The sequence below is a fragment of the Carlito syrichta genome, unplaced genomic scaffold (genome assembly GCF_000164805.1).
Source record: "Carlito syrichta isolate Samal-C Ts95f unplaced genomic scaffold, Tarsius_syrichta-2.0.1 Scaffold304521, whole genome shotgun sequence".
NCBI lineage: Eukaryota > Metazoa > Chordata > Mammalia > Primates > Tarsiidae > Carlito > Carlito syrichta.
The window spans coordinates 672,238-688,767 of NW_007248617.1; the positions used below are offsets into that span (position 1 = coordinate 672,238).

Genomic DNA, 16,530 nt, shown 5'->3' on the forward strand with positions numbered 1-16,530 from the left:
TCCCAGGTTTTTTATCTTTCAATTAACTACCCAATGGCTTTGATTCTTGTCAGATAAAAGCCTTGGTTGCTTATTCTGATAGATGAATGTGTGTTAGTTTGGATACACAAATACCTCGGGCGTGCCATGGTCTGAATGTGTCCCCCAAAGTTACTGTGTTGGAAACTTAATCCCCAGTGCAGCAGTGTTGAGAAGTGGGGCCTTTAAGAGGCAGTGAGGTTATAAGGGCTCTGCCCTCATTAAAGGACAAATGCCATTATTGCAGGAATGGGTCTGTTATAGAGGGAGTGGGTTTCTGATGAAAGGATGGGTTTGGCCTCTTTCCCTTTGCTCTCTCTCTCATTCTCTGTCTCTCTCTCTCTGTCAACTTCTGGGTTGTTTGAATCCTTTCATAATGTGACTATATAAATGTATTTCTTGTGACTAAAAAAGGTGAAGCCCTTTGGTAAAAAGAAAAAGAAAGGGAAAAATACTCTTCTCCCCAGCGACATTGGGAGTTCAGTTGTGTAGTGAAGAGCCTGTTGATATCAGCGAGCAATGAGGTCTTCCCCACCCGGCCCCAGCCACTGTCACTTCTTGCTGTTCTGCTGCAGTCACCTCCTTGCTGGCTTCCTTATTCCAATCAACTCCCACTTCAGTCAGTGATCTTTCATAATGCAAATTGTGTTTTGGTGTGTGTCTACTTAAAAAAAGCTCCAGCGAGCTTTTCATTGCCTTTAGAATGAAATAATAAATCACAGCTCTTTATTCTGGTAGTCCAGAAGTCTCTGCAATACTCTCTCTGTGGGTTTCTCTCTGTCTCTGTCTTTCTCTGTCTTGCCCACAACCCGCCCCTCATCCCCTTCAGTGGTCACAGAGTCTAGAGTGTGATTAAATTATTATGCATAGAATCGTAATCCAAAGCTTACCATTTATTGATTACCTGCTATGCACATCATCATGCTAGATGGCTTGAATAGGTAATCTTGTTTGATGCCCACAGAATCTCTATAAGTAGGTATAATGCTGATTTTACAAAGAAGGAGGCATGGAGCAACATGCTAGAAGTCTCATGACCAGTAAGTGGCACTGCCAGGATTTGAGCCTCGATGCATCTGATTTCCACATCCACTGACAGGATACTCAGTAGCCATCTGGTTAGCAGACTTTACTCCTTTCCCTTGTCACACTGTGTTGTGGGTGTTAGTGTCTTCCCCCACCCCGGGCAAGCAGGTTCTTGGAAGGTAGGGATCTCATCTGTATGTTTGGTGTTTGTTTCCTGTACCTCACAGAGTGTGTGCACACACAAGAGAATCTCACAGTGTTTGTTGAGAGCATTCGTGTGCTGGGCGCTCAGTGGGTTCTGAGCCTAGGTGGGATCAGGGTGACCCAAACAATACAGTCCTATCTCATGGCACCGGTGCTCTTGAGCAGGGAGATGACTTCATGCTGTAATCACAAGCTGTGACCGGGCTGGGGAGGGTGCTGGGAACGTGTGAATCAAGGCGGGGGTGGTGGTGGTGGCTAGAATTGGCCTTGGGCAGGAGGAGTTGGCACAGAGAGGCATGAGTCGTGTGAGTCGCCTGGAACCATTCAGCTCTGTCTCACCGACTCACTGTGGAGTCGTGTCTAGTGGGGGTGCTCCTTGCCCAGTGATGGGATAGCTTGGTCTGCTTAGAAGAAATCAGTGCAGCGCTAGAAACATCTTTCTGTCCACTGATAACAAACTGTCCCTCTGTCCCTTTATCCCTTCCTTGTGCCTTAACCCCATCTCCAGACACTTCACTTGTTTTTTGACTTGTGCATCTAGCTCCAGCAACATCATGCCTGGAGGGACAATTGAAAGGAAGGATGGTGGGTGAGGCTGGAGTTTTCTCTACTCCTAGAAGACCTTTTTTTGAGTTGGAGTCTCACTCTGTCGCCCAGACTGGAGTGCAGTGGCCGCTCCTGGCCACCGCAGCCTCGACCTGCTGGACTCCGGTGATCCTTCCGCCTCAGCTTTCCAGACATTTTTTATTTTGTTCACTTCTGGGGAAGGAAGGGAGGTGGTTTTGTTTCTTTTCAATGATGCTGATTCTCTCCATTTGCTGGGGACTCACACGACTTGACACTGAGCACCTATTGCATTATGTACATTAATTAAAGGAATTCCTTTAATTCTTTCAAAACCCTAAGAGACAACCCCATTCCAAAGATTAGGACACTCTGGCGCCATGAAGTTAATTTGTCCAAGATCCCACAGTGCTCACTGCTTAGAAATTAGACAGTGGTGCCTTCTAGAGGGTTCTAGTGCTCCACATTAAGCCTCCAGCCTCCAACCTCGAGGGGAAAGGTTTCCAAGGGTAGCCACTCAAGCTTTTAAGACTCCAGGCTTGGCTAGAGTCAGGTTAGATACCGCTGCCCTAATGTGCATGTGAGATAGGGGTGGGGAGGGCAGGAACCCTCTGCTACATGTGTACCCTGCTAACCAGTGATAAAGACACGACCTTTGCTGAGGACTCAGTCACCTACTTTCCTGCCAAGCACCATCAACTTAAAAAATTCATTTTGGGCCAGACACAGTGACTCATGCCTGTAATCCCAGCACTTTCAGTGGCCGAGGTGGGAAAATCACTTGAACCCAGGAGTTCGAAACCAGACTGGGCAACATAGCAAGAACAAGTCTTTCCAAAAATAAAAAAATCACAACATTAGCCAGGCGTGGTGGCACGTGCCTGTAGTCCCATCTACTTGGGATGCTAAGGCGGAAGGATCGCCTGAGCCCAGGAGGTTAAGCTGCAGTGAACCAACAGAGTGAGACCCCAACTCAAAAAAAAAAAATTCATTTCAGAGTGCCATAGGATCACCAATTCAACTATTTTGCTGGACAATTTCTACCATGTAGGCTTCTCCTGAACCTATCAGATTGGAATTTGATCACCTGAATTAGAGGCATAACTGAAAAATAAATTCAAAGTGGTCATTATTGCCTGAAAAAAGAATTTTTATATTCTCACAAGCTCCTGCAAAGAATATTTCAACAATTTTATTTAGGCCTGAGGTACAATGACTCTAATTTCCCCTTGCCCTTCCAGGGCTGGTATTTCTGCTTCCTGTACTGCAGGGCGCCATTATTCCCAGATCCCTCAAGTGCCTTACATGGGAGAGAAGTGTTGGGTGTTTAAAGTTCTTTGATGGAGTTTGTAAGTATCCCAATTAGACATCTTCCAGGATTTTTTTTTTTTTTTTGAGTTGGAGTCTCACTCTTGTCACCCAGGCTAGAGTGCAGTGGCATGCTCATGGTCACTGCAGCCTCAACCTGCTGGGCTTAGGCGATCCTTCCGTCTCAGCCTTCCAAGTAGCTGGAACTACAGACGCACACCACCATACCTGGCTAGTTTTTTGTGATTTATTGTAGAGATGAAGTCTCACTAAGTTGCCCAGGCTGGTCTCGAACTCCCGGGCTCAGGCAATCCTCACCTCAGCCTCCCAAAGTGCTGGGATTACAGGCTGAGCCACTGCGCCAGGCCTATCTTCCAGGATATTAAGAATTCTATACATCACCTCACGTTGCCTTCCAGAGCTCTGTAAACACAAGGGCACAGATCCTTGATGGATTCAGGCTTGATTTATTTTTCCCCAAGGTGTTTAATCAAGGAGCATAAGTCATCAGCCTCCTCGAAGCATCCTCTTCTCCTTCCCTGGAGAATGTTGTGGCGTTTTTCTCATTTTTGCCTGTGCTTCTAAGCCTTTCAACGACGGGGGTCTGTGCTGAAACATCTAGAACTTGACCCCTAGAAAGTATTTTCTTCCCTGGCTGGGAGGGCAGCAGCCTGCTCCCAGCCAGGCCCAGAGCACAGGGGGATGTGTGAAATAAATGTCTGTTGTTGTGGTTTGTTTCAGAGCTGGTGATGCTGCTGGAGTGGTGGTCAGGCACAGAGTGTACCATCTTCACGGACCCGCAGGCCTACACCAAATATGGGAAGGAAAATGCCATTGTGGTTCTGAACCACAAGTTTGAAATTGACTTCCTCTGTGGCTGGAGCCTGGCTGAACGCTTCGGGCTCTTAGGGGTAAGTCGGACATGCATTCACCCCTCTACCCCATCGTTCTCCGGTTCAACAGCATCCCTTGCCTTTGTGCTCTCAGTCATTCAGAATTTGTGGAAGAAATATTGCTAACAAACTGCTTTTCATTCTTGTTTGCAATCAGGTGTAACATATTTTTAAGGGCAATAACACAGGGTATGCAGCGATTATGACGTGCCAGACAGTTTCTGAACAGTTAGTATATCTAACCCTTAAAGAAACACTTAGGAGTAGATGGTATACACCACCCCCTGCCTTTTTTTTTTTTGAGTTGGAGTCTCACTTTGTTGCCCAGGCTGGAGTGCAGTGGCATATTCATGGCCACTGCAGTCTCAACCTGCTGAGCTCAGGTGATCCTTCTGTTTCATCCTTCCAAGTAGTTGAAACCACAGGTGCATGCTACCACTCTGGAGAATTTTTTTGATTTATTGTAGAGGTAAGGTCTTGCCATGTTGCTCAGGCTGGTCTTGAGCCTCTGGGCTCAGGAAATCCCTTCGTCTCGGCCTCCCAAAATGCTGGGATGACAGATGTGAGACACCGCCTGGCGTACCCTTCCTTTTTTAATAAACTAAGTTATGGAGTTTAAATATTCTGCTCAGGGTCACATAGCTATAAAATGGTTGGAACTTGACTTCGTCTAGTTTGACTCCAGGTCATGCTCTTAAATTCTATGCTCTATAGCCTCTGAATTTTGAGCATTGTAGACTTAAGAAAGTTGAGTCCTGAAGAGAGAGAGTCTGAACTGCAGAATTCAGGATTATCACAAAATTATTTTTTCCAACTAGTTTGACTTTTTCTTACAGAAACACTTAGAAGTAGATGATATACTACCACCATCTCCCCCCTTTTTTTTGAGTTGGAGTCTCACTCTGTCACCTAGGCTGGAGTGCAGTGGCATGCTCACACCACCATAACCTCAACCTGCTGGGCTCAGGTGATACTTCTGCCTTAACCTTCCAAGTAGCTGAAACCACAGGTATGCGCCACCATGCCTGGCTAACTATGACTTGCATGCCTTTGGGGCTGGGTCTCTGCTGTTGACTTTTGTCGTCTTTAACCTGTGGAGCTGTGTTGCGGTTGAGCCTGTATCACATAACTGACTTGAAGTCACCAAGAGCACTCAGGTGTTCAAGTAGGAATCACAGTGTGTATTGGTCTGGGACCGAGAAAACTCCGACTATTTGCACCAGAAAATTAGAGATCAGGTTTTGCACCTGGAAACAATGGCTTTCGGGGAGACAAGGGGGCTGCTCACAGCACGCTGCCTGTCATAGCCCACGAAGACAAAATTATGGAGGTTAGAATATACAAGATTGGAGACGGGGACTATGAGACTGTGGCGGACAGATGGGACTAGACAATTCAGTGAGTTTGATTCCTCGAGGCAGGTGAAGACAGGCTCCTGCTAGCAGTTCTCCTTTGGTTTTCCTATTTACAGGAAGTTCCCAACATACGAACAAGTTCTGTTCCAAGAGTGTATTTGTAATTCCAATTCATTAAGTCCAACAGAAGTTAGCCTAGGTACCCAACTAACATAATTGGCTATATAGTACTGTATATATTGAACAGGCTATATGACACCTGGTGGAGAGAAATAATACATTAAAAAAAGCAAATGTGCTTCTTTCAAGTTTGCAACTTGAAGGTTTGCATGTAGGGGACTTACTGTATTCTCCCAGTGTTAAGTTGCTCTCTCTCTCTCTCTCTCTCTCTCTCTCTCTGTGTGTGTGTGTGTGTGTGTGTGTGTGTAACTCTAGCATCTTCCTTTCTCTGATTTAGAGGCCTTGGACAGAGATCTCAGTTAGTTTTATGGTTTTATTCTTTCTAAGGTGAGATCATCCCCTAGAATATCTAGTCCTAACCCTTTCATGGATGCCAGTGATGGATGACATGGTCCATCTTCTGTGCTAGAGGAAGGGTCTCACTGCCTATGAGTCTCACTGTGGGGGCACCAGGCTTACTAACTGACACCTAGACTTTCTGGCATGCCCATGCCTCTTGGAACTCAGTAGTTTGGAGGCACACAGACATCCAGAGCCAGCATTGAAGGAGCAGGAATACATGAGTGACAAAGGTGAACCCGCTGTGTGCGGAGGAGAAGCAATTCATGGGGAGGAAGGACCCAGGTCCAGAGTCAAAGAGAGACTTTTGGGGAGCAGGGACTGAGTCTCAGCCTCACATAGGATTTTGCTCCCAAAGCCTTTGGAATCTGGAATCTGTGAGAATGGACCACTCTGAGCACAGGGCAAGGGTACTGAGGATGGCAAGTCAAATCAACGGAGTGTACATCCTGCCTGCAGCGTAGGCTGGCTCATCTCCAGCTTTGATTTCTTTTGAGTTGGAGTCTCACTTTTGTTTCCCAGTCTGGAGTGCAGTGACATGCTGACGGCCACTGCAGCCTTGACCTGCCATGCTCAGGCCATCCTTCTGCCTCAGCCTTCCAAGTAACTGGAACCCCAGGCATGTGCCACCATGACTGACTAATTTTTTGATTTATTGTAGAGACGAGGTCTAGCCATGTTGCTCAGGCTGGTCTTGAACCTCTGAGCTCAGTTAATCCTCTTGTCTCTGCCTCCCAAAGTGCTGGGATTACAAGCATGTGCCACCATGCCCAGCTCAGCCTTGATTTCTTAAATGACACCATGGTTCCATGGTTCCCTTGATCACTGTGAACACCCAAACACCTGACGCTGTGTGGAGCAGAGTGTGAGCCCTGCCACCCATTCTGGGAGTTGAAGTGTCTCGGGAGACTCCACCTAGAGGTGAAGTGGCAGGTCTGGAGGCCTTAGGATGGCTCATGCCTCTCCCGTTCTCATTGCTCCACGGGACTCTCAGGTCTTCTGGATTCTCACCCAAGTGCTTCCTCAAGCCCTGGGTCTTCTCTTCTCTAAATGCCAGAGGAGTTGCAAGCGCCATTGCTGTGCAAATTCTAATGAAGCCACACCTGAAGAAGCGCCAGCTCCACTCAGGGAGAGGATGAGGGAGTTAGGAGCTACCAAGACACTGGGCAGTGCCAGGAGAAGCCACCAGCCTATGCCCACCTCGTGAGCATCCTCCCAACACTGCAGGGGACAGCTTTGCTACCTGCTGAGCTGCGGCCCAGGGGAGGCGCTAGACTGGATCATCTCTTCTACTGGTCTTTGAAGAGATAAGGACCAGCATCATGGTTTTTGCTTTTTTTTTTTTGAGTTGGATTCTCACTCTGTTGCCCAGGCTGGATTGTAGGGGCACGCTCATGGCCACTATAGCCTCGAGTTGCTGAGCTTAGGTGATCTTTCCACCTCAGCTTTCTAAGTAGCTGGAATTATAAGCACGTACCACCACACCTGGCTTATTTTTTGATTTATTGTAGAGATGAGGTCTACCCAAGTTGCCCAAGCTGGTCTCGAATCCCTGGGCTCAGGCAATCCTTTCACCTCAGCATCCCAAAGTGCTGGGAATACAGACTTGAGCCACTACGCACAGCCAGGTTTTTGCTTTTTAATTTTAAATCTGTTTTTTTTTTTTGAGATAGAGCGGTGACACCATCATGGCTTATCACAGCCTCAACCTCCTGGGGTCAGGCGATTTTCTGCCTCAGGCTCCCGAGTAGCTGGGACTATAGGTGGGTACCATCACAACTGGATCTTTTTTGGGGGTAGAGATGAGGTTTCACTATGTTGCCCAGGCTGGTCTCAAACTCCTGGCCTCACGTAATCATCCTGCCTTGGCCTCTCAAAGTGCTGCAATTATAGGCATGAGCCACCGCACTGGACCCCATCTTGATACATTAATTGTTCAACAGTATCTTTTGTCCTCAAAGACCTTCAAAAAAATACTTCTTCATCTCTTAAAAAAAATAATGCTGAGATCTTTCTGGAGTTTGAGGAGTTTGCTTTTTAAAGAATAGAAAAAATAGAAAGCTCTTGACCAGGCATTTTTCACCCTCACCTGTGGCAGCCCAAGAGGAAGTGAGTTTAAATTGAAGTCAATGACATGTGCGGAAATTCTTGAAGTTGATATCATTACATGTAAACTTGGTTTTGGAGGGAATGTAATGAAATTCTTTAAAAAAAAAACAACAGAGGCTTTCAACCATTTGAAAACACTCAAAATCCCATGTGGCTGATGGTCATTCTAGTGACCTGGGCACTGGTGCACTTCACAGCATGGGCCAAAGGCACTTGTGATCTTGGAGTCACATGCTGATCCTTTCCTCCCTGGAGACTAGTGTGACATATGGGCAGCTGAGGGTGCTTGCCACAAGAGTTAAATAAACCAGGCGTGCAGGTAGGAGGGCCCATTCCTGAGGCTTCGGGTCCCTGCTAGGTTATCTCTTTGCCTAAACTACCCTGCAGGTTATATAAGATCATGATCATCAAGTCTTTGGGCAGTGCCAGGCTCCGGCCAGCACTCCATAAGCAGTAGCTATTATGATCAATATTTATCTGCTGGCGGGTTGTGGGCTTGGAGGTTGATTCTGCGGCCAACTGGAATATTTATCTTTAGATCCTTAGAGAAATCATATGGGTTAGTTTTCTATGGCAGGGTGATGAGTCCCAGAAGTAGCAGCTTAAAGTAAGCGTTTCGATCATTACCTCCATTTGTGTACTCAGGAATCCAGGAGCAACTGAGAGGGGATTTTGGCAGGGGTTATTCATGAGGGGGCAATCAGCTATAACCAGGGATAGTCCCATCGGAAGGTTCAACTGTGTGGGATCTGCCTCCAAGCTTATTTGTTTTGCCAGGGCTTAATCCCTAGCATATGGCTTCTGCACAGGGTTTGGGACGTGGCAGCGACTTCCCTCAGGACAGAAGCCACAGGGCTTTAGCCACCAGAACTCGGAAGTGACATCTCATCACTTCCATCATACACCGTTTGTTAGAATGAATCAGTCGGTACAGCCCATGCCCCTGGGAAGGAAGGTGGGTTGCACAGGGTGTGAATTCCAGGAGGCCGGGACCCTTGGGACCCTCTTGGACACTGTCTGCCCCACCGTGACATGATATTTGGTCTGAGGGCTTCCTTTTTCCCACATAGTAAATGTCATTGAGGGACCGTCAAACAACTGGGCCTGAACATAGGTGGGCATGCAGTTGCGTTTAAAGAAAGACAAGGAAAAGAAGGAGGAAGAGAGCGGAATGGTGGCTCCTGCACAGAGGGGCTTTGGCAGGTCCCTCACAGGGCTCAGCACTGCCTTGAACAGAGGGATTATGAGGATGATGATGGTGATGACAGCGATGGATATACAAAGGGCCCCCCCAAACCCCAGAATTTATTTATTAACAATTGTGTATTTGTTTTTACATGTTTAAACTTCAATCACCTTTAAAGCACTCCCCATTTGATGCAATACACCTATTGAGATGATTTTTCCACGGCTCAACACAGTTTTTGAACTTGTCCATTTTGATGCCTTTTAGTGCCTCTGCCATTTTTTGTTTCACCTCTTCCACCAAAACATTTCCCCTGGAGGACCATTTTCATCTGGGGAAACAAAACAAGAGTCACTCAGGGTGAGATCGAGTGAATAGGGAAAGGGGTGTATGGGGATCATGTCATTTTCGGTCAGTAACAGCTGAACACTCAGCGCAGTGTGGGCAGGTGTGCTAGTAAATCACCTATCGTTAAATGACCAAATGTGTTGAAAGAATCTCAAAAAAAAAAAAAAAAAATTCACTGAAGCTGAACACAGCCTCTCCTAGAAACCCTAGCTGGTACGTAGTTGCTGATGGATCCCTTGAACACTTACCTAACTGGAGAAGCCTGTACTACAAGGGACCCATCCTCCAAAAGATAATTCTAGGTTTTTGGGTCCCTCCCCTCGTATCTTCCATATTTGTCCAGCATGTTTGTCATGTGTAGTTTCTGCAGAAGATGCAGTGGAGCGTTTGCCACATGCCCTGGTGGCGCCAGTAGTGGCAGGAGCAAAACCACCCTGCCAGAGCTGACAAACTACGGCAGCAGGTGTAATAAGTGGCTGTACCACTCAGCCAGAACAGCAATGCTGATGTCCAGACCTTTCTTTCTGGTTTGGCAGCCAAACCAAATTATCTTTTGGAGAATGGGTCCCTTGTAGTACAGGCTTCTCCAGTTAGGTAAGTGTTCTAGGGACCCATCGGCATCTATGTACCAGCTAGGTTTTTAGGATAGACAGCCCAAGAGAATGGTGGCCAGGCGAGTCACTGGGCAGGGCAAGAAGTGGGCAGCTCACGGGAGTACAGCTGCACCTTCAGTTCATACTGAATACAGTCCTGCAAAAAGCAATGTGTCTAGACCTTCATCTTTTTTTTTTTTTTTTGAGTTGGAGTCTCACTGTCGCCCAAACTGGAGTGCAATGGCCACTCCCGGCCACCGCAGCCTCGACCTGCTGGGCTCCGGCGATCCTTCCGCCTCAGCCTTCCGAGTAGCCAGAATTACAGGCGTGCACTACCACACCCGGCTGATTTTTTTATTTATTGTAGAGATGAGGTCTTGCCGCCCAGGCGGGTCTCGAACCCGCGGGCTCAGGCAATCCACTCACCTCAGCCTCCCAAAGGCACGGGATTACAGGCTGAGCCACCGAGCCCGGTGACCTTCATCTTTAAAGGTCTAGTTTTCCAACTTCTCTGGTAAACCTGGCTGAGGTGGGAGGATTGCTTGAGCCCCAGAATTTGAGGCTGTAGTGATCACGTTAATGCACTCCAGTCTGGGCAACAGAGTGGGACCCCTAACCTAAACAAAAAAAGTCTAGCCTCACGTTAGACATAACAAGGTCTTTTTTTTTATCAGAAGAACTGAATCCTGTGAGAGTCTATAACTGACCAAAGTCTGATCACACCCACCATGTGTACAGCTGGGGGCTTGCTCAAAGCGGCATAAGGCACTGGGCCTTCTCCCTCATCCTTACAGCCTTCAGCAACTGACCATAACCTGGGAGGTCCGCTCCCACCAACTCTGTGCCACCCAAAAGCAGCCCCCTCCTCCTCACACCCATTGCTGCGGACTCAGTGCCCTCCCATGCCCCATCTGTCCCTGCTTTCCACAACTGTTCAGCTAACACCTATGGGTATCAGACACCGGGTATAAGGAAAATCGCCCCGATGATTTCCCCCAGTCCCATTCACCTGCCCCGGCAGTGCCTTCTGCTCTGTCTTCCCATACGCAGCCCTAACGCCACCAGCCAGGAAGGCCTGGGTGGCCATTCAGAGCAGACACTGGGAAGAGCCACGTGGACCTGTATAGCCCTGCCTGGACAAGGGCTTTGTGCAGGACATCTGTTTTGTTCTGGCAGCTGGGACCCCTCAGAGCAGTCGGTGTAATACATAATCCTGCCTCTTGAAGTGTCCCTGTTGGTCCCCCAAATGCCCCTCCTTTCCCCTGCCCATGGCCAGGGGCGGGAGGCTGACTGGGGGAAGACCTGACTAAGAGCCATGTGCTGGCCACTTTGATAAGTGACAGGCCTTTCACTGGAGTCCGAGAGATGAATTCTTAGAGTGCTTTAGTTTGATGCTTGCTATATGCGTTTCCCCTGGGGCTGTGGCTAATGGGGGAAGAGGGTTAGTTTTATTTTGAGACTCTCTTGGAATTTTTCTGGTAGTGTGAGGTCCACAGTGCTTTCCTCCTAGCACCAGAGAAGAAGGAAGCAAGAGAAAGGAATACGCCGGGTGTGGTGGGGTCACACTCTGTCTCCCAGGTTATACAATAATGGCTCACCGCAGCCTCGACCTCTTGGGCTCTGGTGGTCATTTCACCTCAGCCTCCTGAGTAGCTGGTACTACAGGTAGGTGCTACCACGCCTAATTTTTTGTTTTACTATAGAGATGAAGCCTCACTATGTTGCCCAGACTGGTCTTGAATTTGTAGGCTCAAGTAATCTTCCTGCCTTGGCCTCCCAAAGCACTGAGTTTACAGGCATAAGCCACCATGCCCTGCTGAGTCTCACCTTTAGATGCACACACACAAACACACACACACACACACACACATGCTACGCATACACACTCGGCTCTCAATTTTCCACTCCAGGGTCATCGCCTGCATTTTACTGTCACCAGGGACTTAGATTTGGGGTCCATGCCATCCTTTCTTGTGCTCACCTCTATTTGCAGGCAAGAGGGGCTGTCCAACAGCTTATTTGTAGGGTTTAATGGCAGAAGCGGAAAGGCAGAAATGGTTAGCTTCCTATTTCCCCCTTTCCACTGACCTCTGAGCGCCACTCACCTTGAGGCCATGGATGATCACAGCCAGTGCCTTGCTCCAGCACCTGCCCAGTACCAGTGGAGAGGGGACCTCCATCAGTACTTTTGCACAGACATTTGGCTTTGGGCTGAAGACCCCAATTAGAGGAGCTTACATGTCACACATCAAAACAGAGGCTCAGCTACTGATGAAGACTTGCGTGTCTTCTGAAGTGACTGGCTGGACAGCTTGGTTGGTTTTCCACATCTGCTACAGTGTTGCCAACTTGGAGTCAAGAACACAATCAAAGGCTTCAGGCTTCACCTGCTTTATTGTTAGTGCCCGTCACACCTGTTGTCAAAGTCCCACTTGAGGGTTTCACAAACGAGGATTTGACATATCGAAGAGAAATAAATGACCTTGGGTGAACCCAGATGACTCACTGGCGATCCTACTGGCAAACCTTGAGGAATGGGCACATGCCAATATTTCTCAGTCTCTCATAGGGTCTGCTGGTCCCTACGGAGTTGTGGTCACTCTGTGTGACAATTTTAGATTTTTCTAGACAGTGCATCTGTTTGATGGATCTGTTGACAAATCTAACTCTTCTAAGGTCAACCACTGAAATAAATCCACAATGAAAATGGCATATTTTTCTGTACATTCTTTCCTAAAGCTCTTGCCATCCCCACACAGAAAGCCTCTGACTGGCCTGGGAGAGTTGTGATATTTATTTATTTATTTATTTATGAGTCAGAGTCTTACTCTGTTGCCTGGGCTGGAGTGGAGTGGTTCAATCATTCTGCCTCAGTCTCCTCAGTAGCTGGGACTACAGGCATGTGTCACCACACCTGGCTAATTTTTTAATTTATTGTAGAGATGAGGTTTCGCCATGTTGCCCATGCTGGTCTTGAACTCCTTGCCTCAGGCAATTCTTTCACCTTCCGTTTCCAAAGTGCTGGCTGACAGGCATTAGTCACCGCGCCTGGGCTTAAGTAGCTGGGACTATAGGTATACACCACCACACCTGGCTTCTTTTTTTTTGATAGTTAGAGCTTAATGACTATGTTCCCCAGGGGACTCTCAGCATATTTTCATAATAGTTTCTAGTCTCTTGGTCATAAATAAGTTAATAAATGAGCTTATTACTATGCTAAAGCATGGCTTAGAAAACGGGCTGAAGACAGATGCATAATCACTACATATTCTGTCATGGTGATGATGGCTGCATGTCATCGAACACCCGTGTCAGGTCCTCAGCTCAGCTCCGTGTTTTTGTACACATTTCCGTATGTTATTACATCTTTACAGGGGCACTAAGGAATACGTATTATTTTCCTTATAAACTATCCGGGAACTTGAAGCTCAGGAAGGTGACACGTCTTGACCACAGTCACGCAGCTGGGCCATGGCAGAGACTGATCAAAACCCAGACTGTGTCCAAAGCTTCCCACAAGCTTCTGCTGAGGAAAAGAAATGGTGACATTCCTTCAGTTCTGACGGTAAAAGTTTCTCCCTTAATATTTTAACAAGTTATCAAATACCATCAACATCAAGACCTGGGCCTACTGATAACATGCAGGATCTTAAGGCTGAAAGATGCATTAGTTCAATATGAAGACAGAAACGACTCCTCTGCTCCTTTGATTCATCATAAACAGACTGTTTTGACCCAGAGCCTCACTCATGGGAAGGTTGAAGCAGACGGTGAGAGCGTGCTGATGTCAACCACATCTCGAAGGTGGCACTGTCACAGGGATGTGGTGAAATATCTTTATAACAAAGATCAGAGAAATCTAGCAAAATACAAATCACCTATAATGTGATAGCCCAGCAACCACTACTGTTGGTCTCCTCTGCTTCACTTGTTTCATTAAGTCAGAATCATGCTTTGGGCTTCGCTCTGACTTTAGCTCTGTGAAAAATTGGGCATTATAGAAGATTTTCCCCAACCATGATATAAATATTCATAGAAAAACAAATTTTAGTGGCTCTAAATCAGGGGTTGACAAACATTGTCTGTCATGGGCCAGGGAGTGAATATTTTAGGCTTTGTGGACCCCTTCGTCTGTCACAACTATTCACTCCTGTGCTATAGCATGAAAACAACGTAGACGATACAGAAATGAACTAGTAGCTGTACTGTGTGCCAATAAAACTTTATTTACAAAGGCAGGTGGCAGAGCAGATTTGGCCCGTGAATGGTGATGTGCTGACCCTGTCTATAGTATTATATATTGTACGATCTGTAGTACACACCATAGTGCATTGGTGCTCCCACCAAGGGGTATTTGAACAGTTTTTAGTGATGGAAATATAGACTCTGAGGTTACCATCTTTGGGTCTAGATACTCACATCCCTGTCAAAGTTGCTATTTCCTTTTTAGTAGCAGGTCACCAAGGGCCAACCACTGAGAACCATTTGGGTCTTGTGGGATAGAAGCATTCATTGGTAATACACCTGAGTGCAACATCCCAGCCGACGGTTGCCTGGAGGCACCACTCACCTTCCCACCCCAAAGGCTGCTACTTTAGAGTCTGTGGCCCTAGAACAGCCAAGCCTGCCTCGGATATGCAAGTGCCGACTCAGTCATCTCTCCCATTGAGGAAGGAGCATCTTGGCCAATTCCAAAATTAAGGGAGAAAAATGCATTTTTTTAATGGCCAGGTATAGGGCTCATCCTGTAATCCCAGCACTTTGGGAGGCCAACATGCTTGAGCCCAGGAGTTCAAGATCTTTCTGGACAACATAATGAGATTTGTTCCTGTGAAAAAAAATTAATTAGCCTGGTGTAGTGGCAAACGTCTGCAATACTTGCTACTCGGGAGGCTGAGGCATGAGGTTTACTTGAGCCAAGGAATTCAATCATAATCTAGCCACTGCACTCTGAAGGTGAAAAACAAATCACTTTTGACAACTCCTTCATATCACCACGAATTCTGTTTCAAGTGAGCTCAGGTATACATGGTTTTTAAAGAGTTACTGGGAGCCATGGCTCATGCTTGTAATTCCAGCACTTTGGGAGGCTGAGACAGGAAGATTACTTGAACCTAGGAGTTCGAGAGCTGCCTGGGAAACATAGCTAGAACTTGTCTCTACAAAAAAAAAAAAAAAAATTAGGCAGCTGTGGTAGTGAGCACCTGTAGTTCCCGCTACTTGGGAGGTTGAGGCAAAGAAGGATTATCTGAACCCAGGAGGTCGAGGCTGTGGTAAGCCATGATTAGGCCACTGCACTTCATCCTGGGCAAGAGTGAGACCCCGACTCATCAAAAAAGAAGAAAGAAGAGTCGAACCCACCAGGAACACAGGTTTTACTCATTGGCCAAGAGTTGTTGCTTGGTCTATTTTGTTTTTATCTTAAAGGCTTAGGTGACAGAAACACATGAAAGGAGGGGACACAAAGAATATTACTCACTGATGTCGGGGGGAGGACTAGACCTCTCACGGCCTAAAGCCAGCATGGACACTGTGGGTGGGCTCCCATGGGAGTGTAGTGATCAAGGTGGCCGTTTTCATACCTCTGAGTGACTGGCATTCCCTTCTCATTTCCAGTATGAGAAGCAGTATCACCCTAGGAGCAGGACAATCAGTCCATCTTTTTAGGACGTGACCCTGTGTTAAAAAGAGAAGGAGTAGCCAGGCATGGTAGCACACACCTGTAGTTCCAACTACTTGGAAGGCTGTGGCCGAAGGATCACTGGAGCCCAGCAGGGCGAGCCTGCGGTGGCCGGGAATGTGCCACTGCACTCTAGTCTGGGTGACAGAGTGAGACTCCAACTCAAAAAAAGAAAAGAGAAGGAATTCTAATGGCAGTGCGGCTGCTGGCTCTGGCCCAGCTTCCTCAGGCTCCAGCCAGCTGGACCTACCCTGCAGAGTGGCTTCGGCTACAAAGACACTGGGTCACCTCAGCCACAGCAGGGCTGCGGCCAGAGCCTCCAGGGGTAGGCACCTCATAGGTCTCGGCATTTCTAGACTGTTGCCTCTGAGTTGCAACTTACTGGCCAGAGCTGTGACAGGCTTCATGACCAACTGTGCGTGAGGTAAGAGGTCAGGTCTGTCACCACCTTTCTTTTATCAGGGAGCAAAATCATCCCCAGAGGCCCCGCCACATACCTCTTCAGCAAGCCCTTGCCACTGGACCTGCCCTGGGCCATGCGCCCACCCAGGAGCTGATGACCAGCCTAGGATAGCCACTGGGCTTCAATCACTCGTGGTCATCCCCAGGCCTAGAAGAGCATCTTCTGTCCCTGAGTGTGTTGCACTGGGGACCAGATGGAGAATCTGTGGATAAAGGGAGAGTGGGCAGTGGCTACTGGGTAGGTGACCCCTCATGGCTGGCCAGC

At 47.5% G+C, this 16,530-nt stretch overlaps 1 protein-coding gene across 1 annotated transcript in view; it reads left to right on the plus strand.

Annotated features, from left to right (window-relative positions):
- Positions 1-16,530, plus strand: part of AGPAT4 (1-acylglycerol-3-phosphate O-acyltransferase 4) — a 136,430-nt gene that overhangs the window by 97,831 nt on the left and 22,069 nt on the right. The window contains exon 3 of the mRNA XM_008060123.1: positions 3,862-4,031. Within this exon, the coding sequence (XP_008058314.1) occupies positions 3,862-4,031 (170 nt within the window). The remainder of the gene's footprint in view (positions 1-3,861; positions 4,032-16,530) is intronic.